The following is a 25,451-nucleotide window of genomic DNA, read 5'->3' on the forward strand; positions in this document are numbered from 1 at the left end:
ATATATGTACATAAACCCGTTTAAAAAAATTTAAATAAAAATTTATTTTAAATAAATCTTTCTATTTTTTCACTAAAGTGCTGCTGAGAAGCTGGAAACATCTGTTTCATTTATTATTATTATTATTATTATTATTATTATTATTATTTTGTATGTAATGTGTATTGGTATTTCCCCGTGTGTGTGTGTGTGTGGAACAGGTGTGACCTTTAGTAGTGTATTACACTAACAACAACTACTGTTACTTAAAAAATGCGGTAGAAATGTTCTTATACATTTTCCATTATTTATTTGATAAATTGACTGAGAAAAAAGTCAATACCTGACAGCATGATAGAAATAACGTGACCTAAATCATGTGACGTGATATAGAAGTAGGTCATCATCATCATCATCATCCCAAAATATTCGAGGAAATAAATTGACATGATTTGACCTCATTTTTGTGAATATTTGTGATATATATTTACATGCGAAATTAGTATTAATAATTTATCATTCATAAATTAAATGTATCTATTATAATAATAATGTAATTAATAATTATTCATTTTAATATTGATTTCCAATAAAGTGTAATTATGGGATGCATACAAGTCAAAGCATTTTTTATTAACAACAATATTTAAATTAAAAAAAGTCCCAATCTATCTAAATGTGCTCTATTTATTACAACAGTCTTGCACACAGAAATATAATTAAATACAATATATGATTCACGTGATATCATTTATGCCCAGAGATTGCTATTAGTGTATTTGATATTTCATGTAGATAAAAGTTAATATAATTGTAACCTGTGTGTAAAAATGGAAAAACTCAAAAGGTTTTCCAAGCTGACGTATATGTGTGTCATTATTTGGACCTGTGTTGGTCTTGAGCATTGGTCTTGGCTGAGACGAGCTTGATTAGATCATGTTTGTCATATTTTCTTTTTCAATAACCAACTTTTGAGAAGAAGTCTTTCCTGCTCTGGGAAATGGTCTGATTGTTGATGTAATGCACAAATGAATTAGATTAGTTGAAGTTAAGACTTGGGTTTGAAAAGGATTTGATGGTTTATGCTCATGATATTATGGTCTTGAACTCATGGCAAAGCCTTTCTCTGGAGGAAACAGTAACACCTTCTCCTCCACCTCCACACCTGGCAGGTAAGAACAAGGCTGAGAAAAGCTAAACAATGTTACAAAAAACTAAACCTTCCCAAACTACAGGGGGCGATCATGAGCTGTTTGTATGATCAATTTCCCACCACAAATAGAATAATGTTTTTTCTTCAAACCTTCCATTCCTCAAGGGGGCGATAATGAGCTATTTCCAGTCCACCAGGGTGCGACAATGAGCCAAAGAAGAAGCATCATAACAACTGAAGCGCCAAGACGGGAATTAGGAGACCGTTTAGAAAACAATGTGAAGGAGTTTTTATTAATAATGATAGAAAACGAACATAGAAATACATTAATAGAAATTTCAGACTCCTTAAACATGGCGCCGTGATGAATATAGGACGTGCTCATTTTTATACATTTATTTAAATGAACATTCGCCCTGACTAGCAGGAAATATTCTGTATGCTAGCAGGTGTGCGGGTTTAAATGAAATCCACGTGACAGGTTAAGCGTGATTGTTTATTTTTGTTTACCTCACACACGCACACGGTGAGAAACCTCAGGATGGCACACTGGCCCAAATTTGAGAAGAATCTGGAGCAGGAGGTGAAAAACCTCGTCATGCACCTGAGCGGACTCGAGGATGAAGAAGATCAGAACTTCCAGATGGCCCTCAAGTTCGCCTGGTCCAATTTCAAGTGAGGAGACAATGAATTCTCTCTGAATGTCTGTAAGATTTGAGTGTAAATGTTTGTACATCTTCTCTATTTCGGATGTTCTCCTCCTCATATGTTTCAGGTTCCACCAGTTCCTGGATGTTAGCAGTCACAAAGTTCAGCGCTCGATTAAAGGGTGAGAATTGAGAGATTATGGACTGAATACACAACATGAAGAAAATGATTGGGAAGTTGGAGGCACACACTTGTTTTGGGATGCAGTAAAACACACCGTGAAATTAAGCAACGTTCCTTCACCTTTTATGATTTTTAGACACATGTACAGGTGCATCTCAAATTAGAACATCATCGAAAAGTTCATTAATTTCAGTAATTAAATGTAAAAAAGTTAAACTCTATATAGATGAATTACAGACTGAGTGTTTATTTCTTTTAATTTTGATGATTTTGGCTCACAGCTGATAAAAACCCAAAATCCAGTATCTCAGAAAACTACTTTAGATCAATAAAGATATTTAACACCGACATGTTGGACTACTGAATAGTATGAAGATGTACAGAACTCAATACAGCGTGGCATGAAGGTGATCAGTCTGTAGCACTGCTGATGTGATCTGGAAGCTTCAGCACTTCTGCGTTGTTGGTTCTGGTATCTCGCATCTTCCTCTTCACATTTCTCTATTGATTCTCTATGGAGTTCAGGTCTGGAGAGTTTGCTCCAGTCAATCACACCAACACCAATGGTCATTTAACCAACTTTTGGTGCTTTTTAAAGAACAACTCAAAGAAGGAAAATGTAATAAAATGAGAGAAAACATCACAGGGAGGGAAAAAGAAGTCAGTATGAGCTACACTGCTGTTATAACTGCTGTCACAGAGAATTAATCAGCTTCTGACCAATTAGAATCCGGATTTATCATCACATGACCAGTAGATATGAAACGTAGTCAGGCTGAGTGAGTAGAGATGATGGTGTGTGTGTTAATTTCAGGATTTATGAGAAGCTGATGGTGCACTCTGACGTGTGTAAAGCCGAGAGTTGGATGAGATTAACCAGCGAGTTCCTGCAGTCTCCTCTCCCTCACACCGAGGGGTTCATGGTGAGTTCCTTCAGTCTCCTCTTTCGCCTCCTCTCCCTCCATATGACAACTTCATGGTGAGTTCCTAATTTGTTCTTTTCCTACACTGAGAATTTCATGGTGAGTTCCTTCACTCTCGTTTCCATCACACTAAGAACTTCATGGTGAGTTCCTTTACTCTTCTTCCACATTGAGAACGTGATGGTGAGTTCCTTCACTTTCCTGTCCATCACATTGAGAACTTCATGCTGAGTTCCTTCACTCTTCTTCTCCTTCCCGCACATAGAACTTCATGGTGAGATATTAACACTTTGCATTTTCTTTTCCATCTCCTTCAGACTGATGTCCATCACAGTATTTTGTCCCTGCTGCTCAATTTATCTGATTCTCCGTCCAACACCAGCTACAGCGAGCGACCCAGGCTGAAGGAAGCAGGTGAGCGTCTCGTCTCGTCTCGGCTCTTCGGTGCCAGTGAGCATTAATAACCTCATGTCTCTGCAGAGAAAGAGAACAAGTTCGACTGGGCCAAGTATCTCATGGAAGGAGAAGATATGGACACAGGGCCGTTTCCAGCCTCTCCGGTGAGGAAGCTCTTCACTCTTCATGTGATCCTGAATGTTCTAATAGGTTATGGTTTCTAAACTGATTGAAGAATGTGTGCAGTTTTTTTGTAAATTTTAATAATAAAGTACGTAAGCAGTCTCCAGCATCGGAGCTGAAGCTGTAACTTCAGGAGAATCTTCAGGCTGAGATTCAGAACCGCGTGTTATACACATGATGTTATCTGTGTGTGGTGTGTAGGAGTGGTCTGAAGACGAGAGTGAGGAGGAAGAGAGTCAGCAGCCCATCAGCCGAGAGGATTCTGGGATACAGGTGGACCGAACGCCTCAAGAAGATCAGGAGCAGAACGATAAAATGGTGCAGGTCACCTGGACAGGTAAGAGGACTAACATGGTCAGCTCATAAAGCAGCAACCCGCCATAGATGCCATCGAGGTCACTGAACGTGTTCGTTACAGTGGGGGAACCGGATGCCCGGGCTTGGCTGGAGCACCACGTGGTGACACCGTACTGGGTTCCTCATTCGTCTCGCTTTCCACACAGCCTCCATCTGCACTCCAACCTGCTCAATGTATGGTGAGAAGAAAGCTTCCTGTACTGAGATCTTCCATCAGTATCAGCTATTAATTAACCTGTAAATCTGTGTTGCAGTCCAGAATTAAGTGTTTTTAATTAATTATATTTGATATGGATTAGTTAATTAATTAATCAATCAATTGATTAATTAATTGATTGTTTTTCTAACATTACAAATATAATAACCACAATAGTAATTATGCTTTTAAAGCACCATTAATTGTAGTACGTAGGGAAATCTTAAACGGTTCTTCAGGGAAATCTCAGACGGAACCTTAGGGAAATCTCAGACGGTTACTAAGAGAAATCTCAAACGGTACCGTAGGGGAAACTCAGACTGTAACTTGGAGAAATCTCAGACGGTACCTTAGGGAAATCGCAGACGGTACCTTAAAGGATTCTCAGACGGTATCTTAGGGAAATCGCAGACGTTCCTTAAGGGATTCCCCGACAGTATCTTGGGGAAATCGCAGACGGTACCTTAAGGGATTCCCTGACAGTATCTTGGGGAAATCGCAGACGGTACCTTAAGGGATTCCCCAACAGTATCTTGGGGAAATCGCAGATGGTACCTTAAGGGGTTCTCGGACGGTATCTTAGGGAAATCGCAGACGGTACCTTAAGGGATTCCTGACGGTATCTTAGAAATCGCAGACGGTACCTTAAGGGATTCCCTGACGGTATCTTAGGGAAATCGCAGACGGTACCTTAAGGGATTCCCTGACGGTATCTTAGGGAAATCGCAGACAGAACCTTTAGGGATTCCCCAACAGTATCTTGGGGAAATCGCAGATGGTACCTTAAGGGGTTCTCGGATGGTATCTTAGGGAAATCGCAGACGGTACCTTAAGGGATTCCCTGACGGTATCTTAGGGAAATCGCAGACGGTACCTTAAGGGATTCCCTGACGGTATCTTAGGGAAATCGCAGACGGTACCTTAAGGGATTCCCTGACGGTATCTTAGGGAAATCGCAGACGGAACCTTTAGGGATTCCCCAACGGTGTCTTAGGGAAATCGCAGATGGCACTTTAAGGGATTCTCAGACGGTATCTTATGGAAATTGCAGACGGTACCACAGGGAAATCTCAAACCTTGGACCGTACCATAGGGAAACCTCGGACCGTACCATCGGTTAATTAGGATAGTGACTTTTAAAGAGCACAGTAAATAATACATTGTCACAGCTGTAAACATTTTCCTCGGAACGTTCTTGCGAAACAGGCTCAACTTCACCCCGGCCCGGTGGTTGGGGACCTCTGATTTAAAGTTATGATTTTTGGAAATCCTGCCAAAGCATGTTTCTGTTCTCACTTACACTATAGCAGCTGTAAACTCAATAAAGCAACCTGAAACTCAATCACATGATCGTCCTTGTGAATACCAAACACAGCTTGGCTTGATCGGGTCCACTTTTTCTTATTATTATTCTGAGGTCTAAACCCTCCTGGATCCACATGCGTTTCTAGAAAGTCCCTGTGAATGTGCTGTTGCTATAGAAACGTGTATATGACCCTGTAGCTGCACTATGGTGTAATTAAACGAAGGGCCTGATTTCTGTAGAATATTTGAGTGATAATCAGTTGGTTTGAACAGCATGATACTTTCTGCACTGAGGTTCTGTCATGTTTCTGTGCAGGGATCAGCATCTGTACAACACAGACCCGCTCTATCTACCCGAGGAGAAGGCTTTCGTCACAGAAACCCAAGTGATCAGAGAGACTCTGTGGTAAGGTTGGGGGGGGATCATCACTTGATTTTAGCTACACTATATGGACAAAAGTTTGTGGTCACCTGACCATAAGGTTTCTATGTACTTTCTGAAAATCCAGTATATTTTGTGGAGATTCATTCAGCCACAGGAGTGTTAGTAAAGTCAGGTACTGATGTAGGTGGGAAGGTGAGGAGGACTGGGGGGGGGAGTCAGTGTACACATTCATTGTTTAATAGGGTGTAAAGCTCTATAGCAGGAGAGCTTCCATTCCAACTCATGGAGATAGCTTTGTGCACAGGTGCATTGTCAAGATCAAACAGGTTTTGGGTCTCATGGATCAACTGAAGGGAAGATTTCATGCTACTAAATGCTTCAAAAGGCAAACTATACAACTGTGTGCCTCTAAAATTGTACAGTTGCATATGTCGGGTGTCCCAATACTTTTGCCTGGTTTGTTTACTTGGGTATTTTTGATTGATTTCTTAAATTATTATTATTATTTTGTTGTCTGTCTACTTATGTCTCTTTTACTGTCTGTCTTTCTATCACAGCTGCATCTTAATAAATTAGAATATCATTAAAAAGTGGATTTATTTCAGTAATTCAATACAGAAAGTGAGACTGGTATATTATATAGATTCATCACACACACTGATATATTTCATGTGTTTTTCTTTTCATTTTGATGATTTTGTCTCACAGCTGATGAAAACCCAAAATTCAGTGTCTCAGAAAATGAGAATATTGTGAAAGTTCAGTATTGGAGACTCGTGATGTCTCACTCTAATCAGCTCATTAACTCCTAACACCTGCAGAGGTTTTACAAAGAGTGGACTGCAGCTGGATTCAGTGCTTCAAGAGTCTCCACACACAGACGTCTCCATGAGCTACAGCTGACGCATTCCTCGTGTCGAGTCGCTCCTGAACCAGAGACAACGTCAGAGGTGTCTTTCCTGGACAAAGGAAAAAAGTTCTGGACTGTTGCTCAGTGGGACAAAGTCGTCTTTTCAGAAGAAAGGAAAGAAAATGTTGCATTTCATTTAGAAATCAAGGTTCCAGAGTCTGGAGGAAGAAGAAGAGAGGAGAAGCACAGAATCCAAGCTGATTGAGGTCCAGTGTAAAGTTTGCACAGTCAGTGGTGGTTTGGGGAGCAAGATGAGAAACAAGAGACCGAAAAATTCAGAAGAGCTGAAGGCCACTGTCAATGAAACCTAGGCTTCTGTACCACCTCAGCAGTTCCACAGTCTGATCACCTCCAGGCCACAGTCTGATCACCTCCAGGCCACAGTCTGATCACCTCCAGGCCACCGCCAGATCACCTCCAGGCCACCGCCAGATCACCTCCAGGCCACCGTCTGATCACCTCCATGCCACCGTCTGATCACCTCCATGCCACCGTCTGATCACCTCCATGCCACAGTCTGATCTTCTCCATGCCACCGTCTGATCACCTCCATGCCACCGTCTGATCACCTCCATGCCACCGTCTGATCTTCTCCATGCCACCGTCTGATCTTCTCCATGCCATGCCCAATTGAGGCAGTAATTAAAGCAAAAGGAGCCAAAATATTCTCCAGAAGACCAACAATTCACTCAAAATGTTTTTTTGATTGGTCTTATGAAGTTTTATAAAATTTTCTGAGAGATATATAAATATATAATTATATCAGTGTGTGTGATTAATCTATATAATGAGTTTCACTTTTTCTGTTGAATAACTAAAATAAATAAACTTTTTAATGATATAGTAATTTATTGAGATTCACTCTAACAGTATAATCTTCTCTCACTCATTCCTTCTAAATGTACTGAATCTGTCCATTTGTGTCAAGAGTTAATATTCTGCACTTGTATTGAACACATCATTAAATTGACTGATGACTGTGGGTTTTTTTGTTTGTTTTGCTGTCAGGCTTTTATCGGGGGTGAAGAAGCTTTTCATATTTCAGCACCACGATGGGAAAGTCAGCGCGAGGAACGACGTAGTAGTCACACACTTAACCAGCGTGAGTCATGACCGTTTCCTCCTGTACTGCTTTTTTTACTGCTAGAAAATAAAGTCTATCAGTGTACGAAAAGTTGTAGTGACATCATTCATCATTGCATATAAAATTTAAATATATAACTCGACTCCCCATAATGTGGAATCAGTGCGATGCATTATTAATTAATTTATCGATGCATAGAAAAAAAACGCGGCTAAAACAAGTGTGAGAAAATACCGGACAGTCCACATAAGTCAAAAAAATAAAAATAAACGTTAACTTTGCATTAAAAGAGAGTTTTTAAAAAAGAACATTTTTACATTTATTGTCTGTGTTGAAAACATATAAGCTGCTCTTTTTTATTTATTTTTATAATGTCATAAACAATAAAGGGAAAAGAAATAAACATTACAAAAAAAACAACAGAAAAATGAATAGAAAACAGTGCATCATAAAAAATAATAATAAATCTCAATATATACACTAATATAAATAAAAATGTAATAAATTAGATATTGGTTAGGCCTGGATCTGTAAAAAAAAAAAAAATTTTATAGAAAATAAATATATAATAAATAAATACAGTGGAACCCGGTTATGTCGATGTCCTAGGGGGTCGCCAAAAAGCATTGAGATAAACGAAAATCAAAATGGCAGCAGTATATTAACGTGCTTAAAATTTCTTTATGAACATGATGTGCGTTAATAAATGAGAATGTGCATGCACGTGTTTTTGGAGGTTTTTTTTACACAACAGCGTTGCTGCGATTTGTTTGATGAAGGCATGCTATAAAAATACATACAGTACATGTTTATCTGTCAGGAATCCACCTGCCACACCCCCTTCGGCCCCCTTCAGCGTGTCAGGTGCTTTCTCGGCCGCTTTCTCTGAAGCTCCGCTTCAATCGCGCACATATGGTGCTCGTTTATCATCATCACCAGCTCCTATTTAAACTTCCACACTCTCACCGTCCGTTATTGTTGGTATATGTTGGTTCACGGCGGCCGTTGTTATCGCGCATGCGTATCCCGGTACGTGTCTTCCCACCGGCACTCTCTCAACGGCTGTGCTTTTCTTCCCAAAGCCGCGCCGCGCCCCTACTAACGCTACGAACACTAGCACTAACTAACAGCAGAGATTCACCAGTATACAATACAACACCTGTAGCAGCTGTAAGACTTGATTTTTTCGCCACTTTCGCGAGTTCTTCTGCGGCTGCACAGCGCCGATCGAGATAACTGAGCAAATTTTTCCCTCCTTGTGCTCGAGATATCAGGGTTCGGCGACATAACCGATAAAAAATGCTAAGACAAAGCGAGAATTTGGCGGTTCCACTTCAAAAACGTCGACTTGACTTGTCGAGTTAACCGAGGTCGAGATAAGCGGGTTCCACTGTATATAATTGTTATAAATTCAGACATCACTTCTTTTGTGCCAGTAAGGTTGGCAGATTATTAGGTATAATAATAACATGTAGCGACGTGTATTGTATTTTCCAGACTATAAGCCGCTACTTTTTTCCCACGTTTTGAACCCCGTGGCTTAAACAACAAAGCGGCTAATTTATGGATTTTTCCTGGGTTTTTCCCGGATTCACAAACTTCAAGCCAAAAAACTGAACCCCATAACATTAGACCAATGAAATTGCAGAACGGGTTCAGGTGAACCAATGAAACTCTTTATATTAAATCAGATGCGCTCCCACTGAATCGGCCGCACCACATCATAAATATGGATGATGTTCCTCTGACGTTTGACCTGCCGCTTACTCGGACTGTCTACAGAAAATGTGAATCATTCGTCACGCTGAAAACAACCGGGCATGAAAACACACTTCACCTGTGTTCTGAGCTGCACGGCATCGAGAGAAAAGCTTCACTGATGGTGATTTTTAAACGCACGACGATGCTAAAAGATAAACTCCCGAGAGAAATAGTTGTGAAAGGAAGGAGGAAGACAGTGAACAATGACTTTCTTGGTAGGCTACTGTTTAGATACAAGTCGTGTAACAGACACTGTCTTTCATTAAAGCCTGTGTAAAGTTCATTAGTTTCAATGTAGACAATGTGTGCGGCTTATTTATGTTCAAAATAAACATCTTTTCAAATTCAGTGTGTGCGGCTTATATATGTGTGCGTTTAATAGTCCGGAAATTACGGTAATATGTATTGGCACCCCACCTTGTCCCCTGTGTCACTCTTTGATATAAAATTGCAGAACTGTTTGCATTCAATCCTGGAGCATGTGGCGGCGTACGGCGAGGCCGTGTTCCGTCTCCAGAGGTTTATCGATGAAGTAACTGGTCACAGCACGGAGCCGTGTCCTCCCGGTCTCAGCTCTTCCTCCACTTCATCCTCCAAGAAGAGCTCAGAGCCTCCGTTTAGGACCTACCAGGCGTTCGTGTGGGCACTGTATAAGTACTTCAGCAGCTTTAAGGAGGAGCTTTCTGCTATCGAGAGAGAGATTATCAGCAAGGGTGAGTCTAGACTTTAGATATGTCAGTGTGGAATGGCTGAGGGTTCAGGAAAACAGCAGCTCTCTTGTCTCTCTTTTAGCCATACATTTGTATTTTTTATCACCCCGTTCCACATTTAGTCCCCATTTGCTGTCATAATAAGCTCCACTCTTCTGAGAAGATGTTCCACTAGATTTTGTGATGTCTCTTCTCCACAAGAGAAACGTGGAGTCAGTGATCACATTCGTCACACAATAAGGTTGGAGCTTTATAGCGGTAGATCTTCCACTACAAACCATTTTGTAGTTACAGTTTGGGAAAGAATCACATATCGGGTGGAAGTCAGGTGTCCCAATACTTTTGCCAATGTTCCATAACTATTAAATATCTTAAAAATCGTCTTTTTTTTTTGCGTGTAGATGAGACTGTGACGCTGTCTGCTGTATTAGAGCGCCTTAGTCCTCACCTGGCACAGATCACCGTGCTGCACAGGGTCTTCTGCACGGGCGTGGCCGAGGTCCCATCCGGCACTCCCAACGTGGTACGGGCCTCGCATCTCCTCAACACCCTGTACAAAGCCATCATCGAGTACGACAGTGTCGGGGAAGCTTCAGTACAGGCAGTAAGTTCACTCGTGAAGGTTTTAATGCGCTTTCTATACTAGTGAGTAGTCGCAGATAAAACACCAGAAAGTTTGTGAACACCTGAGCAAAATATCGCTATGTGCTTTTTTTTTTAACATCCTATTACACATCTAGTCTCCATTTGCTCTTATAATGAGCTCCACTCTTCTGGGAAGATGGGGTTTTTTTTGTGAAGGTTTATTCAGCCAGTTAGTAAAGTCAGGTACTGATGTGGGTGAGGTGAGGAGGACTGGGGTGCAGTCAGCGTTTATCTTTATCATTCAGTAGGGTTTAGGTCAAAGTTCTTATGCTGGAGATCTTCCACTCCAACCCATGGAAATCAAATCTAATTTAATTTGTCACATACACATTCATGTAGAGTACATGTAGTGTAAAACTGTCCAACATAGAGATAAAAATAGAATATCAAGAAATAAAATAATACAAATCTAATAGTGTGACTATAAAGTATCATTTATATATACAAGAAATTCGATACAACCTTGTGCTCACAGTTTGGAGAAGAATCACATATAGCTGGAAATGGCAGGTGTCCCAATACTTTTGGTAATGTAGTGTATCTGATGACGATCTGTTTTTATTTTGTGTGTGTGTGTAAAACTAGGTGGCGCTGCTTTTCTCTCTGTGGGTTGAAACGGTCCGGCCGTACCTGGAGATAGTGGACGAGTGGATCGTACACGGACACTTGTTTGACCCGGCTAAAGAATTTATAATCCAGAGGTAATAAAATGCATATTTATGTGGACACGTTTATAAGAATATATTTAACAATATTTCTGTAATCAGTGGGGACTAGATAGGTGTAATGTACGGACTGAAACTGGAGACTCCTTCCATAAGTGTTCAATCCTTTAAGAAGTGGGAAATAGTGGGAAATTTCTGTTACAAAGAAATTTAAAAGAAAAAGAAACATGCAAATATAAAGTCCTCTCTTTTTCTTAACCCTTGACTGTTTTGCAGAATAAATTTGCAGCCTTATTAATTTATTCAGATTTATTCAAATATGAAATTTGTCAATGTCAAGTTTAAAAAAAATAAAGACTAGCTGTCCACGGTAGTCCTCAGCAAAATATTATTATTGATTAAATCCAAAATAAAAAAGAAAGAGGTTTTTCTGCCACCCCTGCTTTACCACACTTTGCCTACAGAAACAAGGATGTTGCGGTGGACCACAGGGACTTCTGGTACGCCACCTATACCCTGTACAGTGTGTCAGAGGCCGTGGACTGCGAGGAGAGATTAAGCGACACGGCCAGCGGAAGCTCCGGAGGAGATCAGAGCTCCAGCAGCAGACAGCACACCATGGTCTCCTTCCTCAGACCCGTACTCAAGCAGATCATCATGGCCGGGAAATCCATGCAGCTCCTCAAGAACTTGGACTGTAAAGAAGCCGAGCAGGCTGACGGTTCCTCCAGAGGTACCCGGGTCATGATTTATCACACATAGACCTGGATCTGTCTGGTCGAATAAAATAGTTACATAACGTGACGGCTGATTTACCTTTTATTCTCTTTCTTTCTCAGATGCAGAGAGGAAGAGTCTGTACACGCTCTTCCTGGAGTCCGTGCAGACACGTCTCCGGCGTGGAGAAGACTCACCTACGGATACGGTAACCGAGCAACAAGCCACCAAGCGGAGCCTTATTAAGATGCAGTCCATCGTGGCACGTCACCTGGAACTGGACGACATCCACGACCCGCTATTAGCCATCAACTTCGCCAGGTGAGCGTCCAACCTCTCAGAGGAGATCAGACTGTGGTCAGCATTTCACTACCATCAATAACATTTATCGGCTGCAAGGATGGAACACCATTTATATAAAATATTAAATAAACAAATTATAATTTATTTTACTTTTTGGGAGGAGAGTATTCCAGAAATTATTAAACCACATAAAATGTATAAATAATTGTATATATGTGATGTAAAAATATAAAAATTGATATATTTTTATATTGATAAATAAATGTACTGAAATAATTTATTTAATAAAGCTGATGTAGTAAATGTAATTATAATCATTTTTAATAATTAGGCAATTTGATTGCAGCACACAAGAATATTACATAAGATATAAAACAAAAACATCTGCTACCTCCTGTAATTTGACTTCCCTGGTTAACAATCTGCTCCAGAACATTTTTGATTTTCACATTTAAAGAATTAAACCAACACAACAATGCAAATGATCACAGCGAACTCAACACAGGATCAGTAAAACATTCACATCAGTGTTTTATCCACATTAAATCACCTTCCACCTTACAGAATCTGTATTTGGAGTAGAAGACTTTATTATCCAGGACAGAACCCAAATACTGTTCGAACTCTCATTTCCCACTCCATTAAACCATGTTTGCTTATACTGAATAGATTTCATCTTAGAGTTACAAAAAGTATTCTGACACTAAATGATAAAATCAGCAACCACAGGACCAAACACAAAGTCCTCCTCACTTAGTAAGCTAACAATTACCCAATCATCAGCAACATTTATAATATTACCGTAATTTCTGGACTATTAAACGCACCCAAATATAAGCCACACCCACTGAATTTGAAAAGATGTTTATTTTGAACATAAATAAGCCGCACCTGTCTATAAGCCGTGTCTACACTGAAACTAATGAACTTTACACAGACTTTAATGAAAGACAGTGTCTGTTACACGGCTTGTATCTAAACAGTAGCCTACCAAGAAAGTCATTGTTCACTGTCTTCCTCCTTCCTTTCACAACTATTTCTCTCGGGAGTTTATCTTTTGGCATCGTCGTGTGTTTAAAAATCACCATCGGTGAAGCTTTTCTCCCGATGCCGTGCAGCTCAGAACACAGGTGAAGTGTGTTTTCATGCCCGGTTGTTTTCAGCGTGACGAATGATTCACATTTCCTGTAGACAGTCCGAGTGAGCGGAAGGTCAAACGTCAGAGGAACATCATCCATATTTATGATGTGGTGCGGCCGATTCAGTGGGAGCGCATCTGATTTAATATAAAGAGTTTCATTGGTTCACCTGAAACCCGTTCTGCAATTTCATTGGTCTAATGTTATGGGGCTCAGTTTTTTTGGCTTGAAGTTTGTGAAACCGGGAAAAACCCAGGAAAAATCCATAAATTAGCCGCTTCATTGTTTAAGCCACGGAGTTCAAAGCGTGGGGAAAAAAGTATCGGCTTATAGTCCGGAAAATACAGTAGATATCTCTAGCACTACAATCATTTGTGTACCAAATAAAAAATAAAGGAGAAAGAACACATCCTTGTGGTGACCCAGTAGATACCAACTATTCAGAAAACCTGAAATTGACCCCAAATCTCTGTACAAAAGAAACTAAAATCCAACTCGAATTCATTAATAAATTTCTCAACTAAAACGTGGATGAATGGTATTGAAATAACTTACGACTTATTATTATTATTATTATTATTATTATTATTATTATTATATAACTTATTCACTTAACTATATGACACTGACCTTGAATTTACATGACAGTTGCATTTTTTAAACATTTTATTTATTTATTACCATGTGTTTTTTTTCTTTCTTGTTTTTACATTTTTTGACATTTTGTATGAAAACTTTCCCTTTAATGTAAGAAACAATACAATCTGTGTGCCAGCATCACATTTCAATATTTATCCAGTTATAGCTACATCTAATGCTATAAATTCTAGCAGCTACGTCTGCGACCCATGATATTAAAAAAAAAAAAAAAAACTTTCCGATTCAAGAATTCAGCAGAAGTGGTAAAGACTATGTTTGGTTTCTCCTCCTAGGTTATATTTTGAGCAAAAAGACTTCCATGAGAAGTTCTCGGGCGCCGACGTGATCGTGGACCGGTCGTCCGAGTCGGTGACGTGTCAGACGTTCGAGCTGACCCTGCGCTCCTGCCTGTATCCACACATCGAGAGAAGGTACATCGAGTGCTGCGGGAATCTCATGAAGACCCTCAAAAAGGACTACAGGTGAGATTTCCTGAGAATCGGAAACCCAAAAGATCTCGGAGCAGGAGCGATGATGAACTGTGACGGAGTGAATGGATTAGCGCAACACTATACACGCATTCTTCTTCTCCTTTCTCAGGCTCCTGGGATACCTCCAGGCCATGAGGAACTACTTCCTGTTGGAAGCTGGTGACACCATGTATGACTTCTACACTGCCATCTTTGACAAGGTTTTGGAGAAGGAAAGCTGGCAGCAGCTGGCGTTCCTCAACGTACAGCTACAGGAGGCTGTGGGACAGCGCCACCCGGAGGACAGCAGCAGGTAATGCAATACAACATTAAACTACAGTTTGGGTTATATCTGTGTCTCACTTCCATGTTCTCTGTAGATTATCAATCTTTCTGGAGGCAATTGATCCTACAAAGAAAAAACAGCCAATCAATAACCTTGATGGTCTCACACTAAGTTATAAGGTAAGGACTGTTAAATGCTAATAATATTTTTATATTTATTTATTTATATATTTAATGTCTTTGTTTTGTTTGGCAGGTTCCATGGCCTGTCGATATTGTTATTAGTTCAGAATGTCAGAAAATCTACAATCAGGTTTTCCTGCTGCTTCTGCAAATTAAATGGGCCAAGTACAGTCTGGATACGCTGCGGTTCAGCGGTGAGTAATTACAGTGTTACAGTGATCTGTGTGTTTCTGACCTGTGAGAATTTATAGGTCTTAGATCTATAACCAGGTGTATTGAAGTTATAATTCAGATCTATAGTAATTCAGGTGTATTAAAGTTATAATTCAGGTCTATAGTAATTCAGGTGTATTAAAGTTATAATTCAGATCTATAGTAATTCAGGTGTATTGAAGTTCTAATTCAGGTCTATAGTAATTCAGGTGTATTAAAGTTATAATTCAGATCTATAGTAATTCAGGTGTATTGAAGTTCTAATTCAGGTCTATAGTAATTCAGGTGTATTAAAGTTATAATTCAGGTCTATAGTAATTCAGGTGTATTAAAGTTATAATTCAGATCTACAGGGAGTGCAGAATTATTAGGCAAATGAGTATTTTGACCACATCATCCTCGTTATGCATGTTGTCTTACTCCAAGCTGTATAGGCTGGAAAGCCTACTACCAATTAAGCATATTAGGTGATGTGCATCTCTGTAATGAGAAGGGGTGTGGTCTAATGACATCAACACCCTATATCAGGTGTGCATAATTATTAGGCAACTTCCTTTCCTTTGGCAAAATGGGTCAAAAGAAGGACTTGACAGGCTCAGAAAAGTCAAAAATAGTGAGATATATTGCAGAGGGATGCAGCAGTCTTAAAATAGCCAAGCTTCTGAAGCGTGATCATCGAACAATCAAGCGTTTCATTCAAAATAGTCAACAGGGTCGCAAGAAGCGTGTGGAAAACCAAGGCGCAAAATAACTGCCCGTGAACTGAGAAAAGTCAAGCGTGCAGCTGCCAAGATGCCACTTGCCACCAGTTTGGCCATATTTCAGAGCTGCAACATCACTGAGTGCCCAAAAGCACAAGGTGTGCAATACTCAGAGACATGGCCAAGGTAAGAAAGGCAGAAAGTCGACCACCACTGAACAAGACACACAAGCTGAAACGTCAAGACTGGGCCAAGAAATATCTCAAGACTGATTTTTCTAAGGTTTTATGGACTGATGAAATGAGAGTGAGTCTTGATGGGCCAGATGGATGGGCCCGTGGCTGGATTGGTAAAGGGCAGAGAGCTCCAGTCCGACTCAGACGCCAGCAAGGTGGAGGTGGAGTACTGGTTTGGGCTGGTATCATCAAAGATGAGCTTGTGGGGCCTTTTCGGGTTGAGGATGGAGTCAAGCTGAACTCCCAGTCCTACTGCCAGTTTCTGGAAGACACCTTCTTCAAGCAGTGGTACAGGAAGAAGTCTGCATCCTTCAAGAAAACATGATTTTCATGCAGGACAATGCTCCATCACACACGCCCAAGTACTCCACAGCGTGGCTGGCAAGAAAGGGTATAAAAGAAGAAAATCTAATGATATGGCCTCCTTGTTCACCTGATCTGAACCCCATTGAGAACCTGTGGTCCATCATCAAATGTGCGATTTACAAGGAGGGAAAACAGTACACCTCTCTGAACAGTGTCTGGGAGGCTGTGGTTGCTGCTGCACGCAATGTTGATGGTGAACAGATCAAAACACTGACAGAATCCATGGATGGCAGGCTTTTGAGTGTCCTTGCAAAGAAAGGTGGCTATATTGGTCACTGATTTGTTTTTGTTTGGTTTTTGAATGTCAGAAATGTATATTTGTGAATGTTGAGATGTTATATTGGTTTCACTGGTAAAAATAAATAATTGAAATGGGTATGAATTTGTTTTTTGTTAAGTTGCCTAATAATTATGCACAGTAATAGTCACCTGCACACACAGATATCCCCCTAAAATAGCTAAAACTAAAAACTACTTCCAAAAATATTCAGCTTTGATATTAATGAGTTTTTGTGTTCATTGAGAACATGGTTGTTGTTCAAATTAATCCTCAAATAAAATTAATCCTCAAAAATACAACTTGCCTAATAATTCTGCACTCCCTGTATAGTAATTCAGGTGTATTGAAGTTCTAATTCAGGTCTATAGTAATTCAGGTGTATTAAAGTTATAATTCAGATCTATAGTAATTCAGGTGTATTAAAGTTATAATTCAGATCTATAGTAATTCAGGTGTATTGAAGTTATAATTCAGATCTATAGTAATTCAGGTGTATTGAAGTTATAATTCAGATCTATAGTAATTCAGGTGTATTAAAGTTATAATTCAGATCTATAGTAATTCAGGTGTATTGAAGTTATAATTCAGATCTATAGTAATTCAGGTGTATTGAAGTTATAATTCAGATCTATAGTAATTCAGGTGTATTGAAGTTATAATTCAGGTCTATAGTAATTCAGGTGTATTAAGTTATAATTCAGATCTATAGTAATTCAGGTGTATTAAAGTTATAATTCAGATCTATAGTAATTCAGGTGTATTAAAGTTATAATTCAGGTCTATAGTAATTCAGGTGTATTAAAGTTATAATTCAGATCTATAGTAATTCAGGTGTATTAAAGTTATAATTCAGATCTATAGTAATTCAGGTGTATTAAAGTTATAATTCAGGTGTCTGGTAGTAGCGAAAGGTTTAAAAAAGAAAAAAAAATACAAACACTGTATTTGCCATTTGACAGATTTGACAGTAGCTGCAAAGCGGCATGAAGCTAGTCCTTCTGAAGAGCACACACCCCAGGAACCGATACACCAGCAGATCCACAGGATGTTTCTCCTGAGGGTCAAACTAATGCATTTTGTTAACAGTCTTCACAACTACATCATGACCAGGGTGGGTTTTTTTTTTCTTCAAGCAGATTCTATATCTTTTGTATTTCTTGTCAGATATTTAACAGGCTCATATCCATCTGTTTTCTAGATCTTACACAGCACAGGCTTGGAGTTTCAGCACCAAGTGCAGGAGGCAAAAGATTTGGATCAGCTCATAAAGATCCATTACAGATATCTGTCCACTATCCATGACCGCTGTCTTCTCAGAGAGAAGGTGCAGCTCACGCTAATGCTTCTCTGATAAGTCGTCTGTTGCATTTGTTTTTTTGGTCTGGTTGCTATGGTGAATTAATAGATGGTAATTGGTAAAATACTGTACAGTAATGTATAGAAATTAAACACCCAGAGAAGTGCAGTTCATTATTTTCCAATAACAGTTCAACACTCGTATGTTTTATATTATATATACATTACTTATATATATTATTTATACAGAGTGGCCTGTGTTGTGTAGTTGTAGCCTGGTGCTACATAACAGAACATAGAGCTACATAATACATCACAGAACTACACACAGAACACAGAGCTACATAACATAACACAGAGCTACATAATACATCACAGAACTACACACAGAACACAGAGCTACATAACATAACACAGAGCTACGTAACACAACACAGAGCTACATAATACATCACAGAACTACACACAGAACACAGAGCTACATAACATAACACAGAGCTACCTAATACATCACAGAACTACACACAGAACACAGAGCTACATAATACATCACAGAACTGAACACAGAGCTACATAATACATCACAGAACTACACACACAACACAGAGCTACATAATACATCACAGAACTACACACAGAACACAGAGCTACATAACATAACACAGAGCTACGTAACACAACACAGAGCTACATAATACATCACAGAACTACACACAGAACACAGAGCTACATAACATAACACAGAGCTACATAACACAACACAGAGCTACATAACATAACACAGAGCTACATAACATAACACAGAGCTACATAATACATCACAGAACTACACAGAACACAGAGCTACATAACACAACACAGAGCTACATAACACAACACAGAGCTACATAACACAACACAGAGCTACATAATACATCACAGAACTACACAGAACACAGAGCTACACACACAACACAGAGCTACATAATACATCACAGAACTACACACAGAACACAGAGCTACATAACATAACACAGAGCTACATAACACAACACAGAGCTACATAATACATCACAGAACTACACACAGAACACAGAGCTACATAACATAACACAGAGCTACCTAATACATCACAGAACTACACACAGAACACAGAGCTACATAATACATCACAGAACTGAACACAGAGCTACATAATACATCACAGAACTACACACACAACACAGAGCTACATAATACATCACAGAACTACACACAGAACACAGAGCTACATAACACAGAGCTACACACAGAACACAGAGCTACATAACACAGAGCTACATAATACATCACAGAACTACACAGAACACAGAGCTACATAACATAACACAGAGCTACATAACACAACACAGAGCTACATAATACAACACAGAACTACATACACAACACAGAGCTACATAACATAACACAGAGCTACATAACACAACACAGAGCTACATAACATAACACAGAGCTACACACACAACACAGAGCTACACAGAACACAGAGCTACATAATACATCACAGAACTGAACACAGAGCTACATAATACATCACAGAACTACACACACAACACAGAGCTACATAATACATCACAGAACTACACACAGAACACAGAGCTACATAACATAACACAGAGCTACATAACACAACACAGAGCTACATAATACATCACAGAACTACACACAGAACACAGAGCTACATAACATAACACAGAGCTACATAACACAACACAGAGCTACATAATACATCACAGAGCTACATAACATAACACAGAGCTACATAACATAACACAGAGCTACATAACATAACACAGAGCTACATAACACAACACAGAGCTACATAACACAACACAGAGCTACATAACACAACACAGAGCTACATAATACATCACAGACCTACACACAGAACACAGAGCTACATAACATAACACAGAGCTACATAATACATCACAGAGCTACATAACATAACACAGAGCTACATACAGAACACAGAGCTACATAACACAACACAGAACTACACACAGAACACAGAGCTACATAACATAACACAGAGCTACATAACTCAACACAGAGCTACATAATACATCACAGAACTACACACAGAACACAGAGCTACATAACACAACACAGAGCTACACAACACAGCTACATAGAGCTACATAACATAACACAGAGCTACATACAACACAGAGCTACATAATACATCACAGAACTACACACAGAACACAGAGCTACATAACACAACACAGAGCTACATAACACAACACAGAGCTACATACACAACACAGAGCTACATACACAACACAGAGCTACATACACAACACAGAGCTACACACAACACAGAGCTACACACACAACACAGAGCTACACACACAACACAGAGCTACACACACAACACAGAGCTACATACACAACACAGAGCTACATAACACAACACAGAGCTACATCACACAACACAGAGCTACATAGAGCTACATAACACAACACAGAGCTACATAGAGCTACATAACACAACACAGAGCTACATAACACAACACAGAACTACATAACAGAACATAGAGCTACATAATACATCATAGAGCTACATACACAACATAGAGCTACATACTCAACACAGAGGTACATACACAACACAGAGCTACACACACAACACAGAGCTACACACACAACACAGAGCTACACACAACACAGAGCTACATAACACAACACAGAGCTACATCACACAACACAGAGCTACATAGAGCTACATAACACAACACAGAGCTACATAGAGCTACATAACACAACACAGAGCTACATAACACAACACAGAACTACATAACAGAACATAGAGCTACATAATACATCATAGAGCTACATACACAACATAGAGCTACATACTCAACACAGAGGTACATACACAACACAGAGCTACATAACACAACACAGAGCTACATACAGAACACAGAGCTACATAATACAACACAGAACTACATACAGAACACAGAGCTAAATAATACAACACAGAACTACATACAGAACACAGAGCTACATAACACAACACAGAGCTACATACAGAACACAGAGCTACATAACATAACACAGAACTACATACACAACACAGAGCTACATAACAGAACATAGAGCTACATAATACATCATAGAGCTACATAATACAACACTGAGCTACACACAGAACACTGAGCTACACACAGAACACTGAGCTACACACAGAACACTGAGCTACACGACAGAACACTGAGCTACACGACAGAACACTGAGCTACACGACAGAACACTGAGCTACACGACAGAACACTGAGCTACACGACAGAACACTGAGCTACATAATACAACACAGAGCCACACGACAGAACACTGAGCTACATAATACAACACTGAGCTACACACAACACTGAGCCACACGACAGAACACTGAGCTACATAATACAACACTGAGCTACACACAACACTGAGCTACACACAACACTGAGCTACACAGAACACTGAGCTACGACAGAACACTGAGCTACACGACAGAACACTGAGCTACACGACACAACACTGAGCTACATAATACAACACTGAGCTACATAATACAACACTGAGCTACACACAGAACACTGAGCTACACAATACAACACTGAGCTACATAATACAACACTGAGCTACACGACAGAACACTGAGCTACACACAGAACACTCAGCTACACACAACATTGAGCTACACGACAGAACACTGAGCTACACGACAGAACACTGAGCTACACGACAGAACACTGAGCTACACGACAGAACACTGAGCTACACGACAGAACACTGAGCTACATAATACAACACTGAGCTACATAATACAACACTGAGCTACACACAGAACACTGAGCTACACGACAGTACACAGAGCTACATACAGTAGCTCAAGTAGTCTTTGAGTGTGTGTTTGAGTTTGTAACACTTTATTATTATTCATATATATAATATATTTATGTATACATAGTCGAACATGTCATAAGAAATGAACAGCAGAACGAATGTTATCTTTTGGTTTCAGGTGAGTTTTGTGAAAGAAGCCATCATGAAGGTCCTCAATCTGGTTCTCATCTTCTCTGACCGGTGGCAGGCCGGCTTCGGGGCGTGGAAGTAAGTCTGAATCTGTTTAATTAAAGTACTAAATACTAAAAAAAGATTGAAACATTAATATACTACTGTGTTGATGTAAGTTGATTAAATCCTAATAAAGGCTATTAGCATGTGGCTGATATGCAAATTTGATGTTAATTTTAAATGATGAACAAAATCGAACACAGAAAATGGTCACCATGGTTACGCTGAAATGCATTTACTGTGAAAGTGTCACGAATTGAAATTCTGTGTACATTTCAGTTCAGTTTATTTTATTTATATAGAACTAGTAACAATTGACACTGTGCCAAAATTCTTACAGAAATAAATAGATCACGGATATAAATCTTATCTTCATAAAGCCGTCCCTTTATGTTTATTTTAAAACCCTGAGATGATATGAGAAAGAAACCTAAAGAGGAACCAGGGTTAAAAGGGAACCCATTCACATCTGGGTGACACCGAATGTCCATTTATTGTATCATCTTCAGTGTTCATGTTGTCAGCTGTTCACTGGTGGATATTTGAATGATATTTGATGTTAATTATAGCCTTGAGTCATTATACGAGACTGTAAATATTAATTACAGACTAAATCCCTCTTCATGGTTCTTGGGGTTTGAACCCTCAGCTGTAACCTCATAGAGGAAATGGTTTGCAACTGAAGTGAACTTCATCCAAAGAGCAGACAGATGGACTTCTGGTACTACGAGCTATTTGTGGAACCCGAGAACAATGTTCCTAATTAGCATACTCGTGCATATTCATACATCGTGGTAGTTTTAATGAGTTGAAAGGTGATGAGAAGCCCAAAGCCCTCTTTAACAAGTCATTATTGTATAACAGTGCATGTATTTTTATTCATCTTTTTTTATGCCGTGGTTTATAACACTTTTAAATACTTTTTTCTGCGTTTCAGGATCGAGTCGATCAACAAAATGGAGTCCGATTTTAAGAACTGCCACATGTTCCTAGTGACCATTCTGAACAAAGCCGTGTGCAGAGGATCGTTTCCTCATCGTGAGTTCGCTTCTGGGTTCAATCCGCTTCCTCATTAATGAGTCACAGATGTTTTATTGCAGTCTGACTTCCACATTTGCAAAGCTGCTGTGTTTTGTCTTTTTTTTTCTCCTTTTTTTTTTTTTTTGCACATGCAAGTGATTGCTGTGTTTCAAAAACATCGGATTAAATTGTATAATAAGCAGGTTTACAGAATTCCGTCCAGAATTCCTGGGATAAAAGAGTTGAGGTCGTAGTAGTCTGGTGTATGAATTTCTTGTTTAGATCTGCAGTCACCAGGTTTATGAAAGGTCAAATCTGTAGTATCCAGGTGTATGAAGTTCTAATTCAAGTCTATAGGAAGCAGATTTAGAACGTTCTAATTCTTTGTGATGTTTTTTCTGGGTCTGAACTCGTTTTATATTAACTCTATTCCACTGCTGTTGTGTTTTTTCCCCCCTAGTGGAGTCTCTCGCTCTGTCTCTGATGGCAGGCTTTGAACAGTGTTAACTACTCACCAACAGGGCGGCGCTGTAGTGCTGCATGTGTGCTGTGCGTTTGCTTCATCAGTGTGTGCAAACATCAGGGTCGATACTGCAGAGGAGGAAGTGAGCGATCGCACAACAGAGCTTCTTCAGCTGTGAAGCGTGTCTCATCCCTGCACAAGTCTTTTCTGTTCAGCTAAAAGCTTTCAGATGAACGTTTCTTTCGCGCCGTCCAACGTGTATGAAATCACACTGTTACGTATGGAGGTGTCCAGGTGCTGAATAATGTGTATATATGTGTGTGTGTGTGTGTACATTAAATATTGTTTATTTCTTGCATTATTGATGTTTCTGTGCAATAAATCCATGTGAACCTGTGAGTATTTGTGGTGTGTATATGTTTTATGGTAAAACAAATGTAAAAAATGCATACAAATGAGTTTGTGCTACAGGAAAAAGGGAAGCTGGTGGAGTAAGTGGTGATGCTGCGGGGAAGCACTGGTTCCTGGTTAATCTGAATTATGTACCATCTACCTAAATGTCATAGTAGATCCCCTACACCATTTAGGAAAGGTTCAAAGAAGATGACTACAATCATTGTAGAAGCCGTTGTGCAGTTCAGGAACAGTTTGAGGAACATGACTGACATCGTAGAACCCCCAGTGCAGTTCAGAAACAGTCTGAGGAACATGACCAACATCGTTGTAGAACCCTCTGCACTGTTCAGGAACAGTCTGAGGAACATGACCAACATTGTAGAACCCCCAGTGCAGTTCAGGAACAGTCTGAGGAACATGACCAACATCGTAGAACCCCCCGGTGCTGTTCAGGAACAGTTTTAGAAACATGATAATTCTAGAAACCCCCCCAGTGCTGTTCAGGAACAGTTTGAGGACATGATGATAATTGTAGAACCCCCGGTGCAGTTCAGGAACAGTTTGAGGAACATGACTAACAGCATAGAACCCGCGGTGCAGTTCAGGAACAGTTTGAGAAACATAAATAATTGTAAACTCCCCCCAGTGCTGTTCAGGAACAGTTTGAGGAACATGATGATAATTGTAGAACCCCTGGTGCAGTTCAGGAACAGTTTGAAAAACATGACCAACATCGTGGAACCCCCAGTGCTGTTCAGGAACAGTTTGAGGAACATGATGATTGCTATAGAATCCTCTGCACTGTTGAATGAGTTCATGTCTCCAAATTCACTGAATATCTCAATTGAGCATCTATCAGACTTGATGAACGTACAAGTCTGATCCATGGAGGCTCCACTTCACACCTTTACAGAACTTAAAGGATCCTGTTTGCGACCAATTCTATTTCTTCTCCTTCAGCCATTGCATAATGAAAAAAGCAGCTATTAAGTTCACACATTTCTTCAAGCGTGTGCAGTTTGCTACAGATGCGGTTCGCGAGCTCTGACCAGCCGGATCTCTGACTGAACATGCTGATGTGTTTAAACGCTTTCTAGAGGGCATCAGAGTCAGCAAGCCGCAATCTGAATGGTTAAAGTAACAGCCTTGAATTTACAGTAAAAAAACAAAACACATAA

General features: G+C 39.7%; 1 protein-coding gene across 1 annotated transcript; it reads left to right on the plus strand.

Moving 5' to 3' along the window:
• The first annotated feature begins 872 nt into the window (after positions 1-872).
• tubgcp5 (tubulin, gamma complex associated protein 5) lies at positions 873-24,276 on the plus strand. The gene is made up of 23 exons (XM_046853636.1): positions 873-1,807; positions 1,908-1,961; positions 2,778-2,886; positions 3,204-3,300; positions 3,367-3,446; positions 3,667-3,802; positions 3,884-4,001; positions 5,640-5,729; positions 7,627-7,720; positions 9,918-10,176; positions 10,575-10,777; positions 11,404-11,519; positions 11,948-12,216; positions 12,323-12,521; positions 14,575-14,763; positions 14,882-15,064; positions 15,132-15,216; positions 15,293-15,413; positions 17,975-18,126; positions 18,214-18,339; positions 22,342-22,430; positions 23,332-23,432; positions 23,875-24,276. Exons 1-23 carry the CDS (start codon positions 1,674-1,676, stop codon positions 23,919-23,921), a joined length of 3,051 nt encoding a protein of 1,016 aa, XP_046709592.1. The 5' UTR covers positions 873-1,673; the 3' UTR covers positions 23,922-24,276.
• Positions 24,277-25,451: the final 1,175 nt, after the last annotated feature.

Source organism: Silurus meridionalis, chromosome 1 (genome assembly GCF_014805685.1).
Source record: "Silurus meridionalis isolate SWU-2019-XX chromosome 1, ASM1480568v1, whole genome shotgun sequence".
NCBI lineage: Eukaryota > Metazoa > Chordata > Actinopteri > Siluriformes > Siluridae > Silurus > Silurus meridionalis.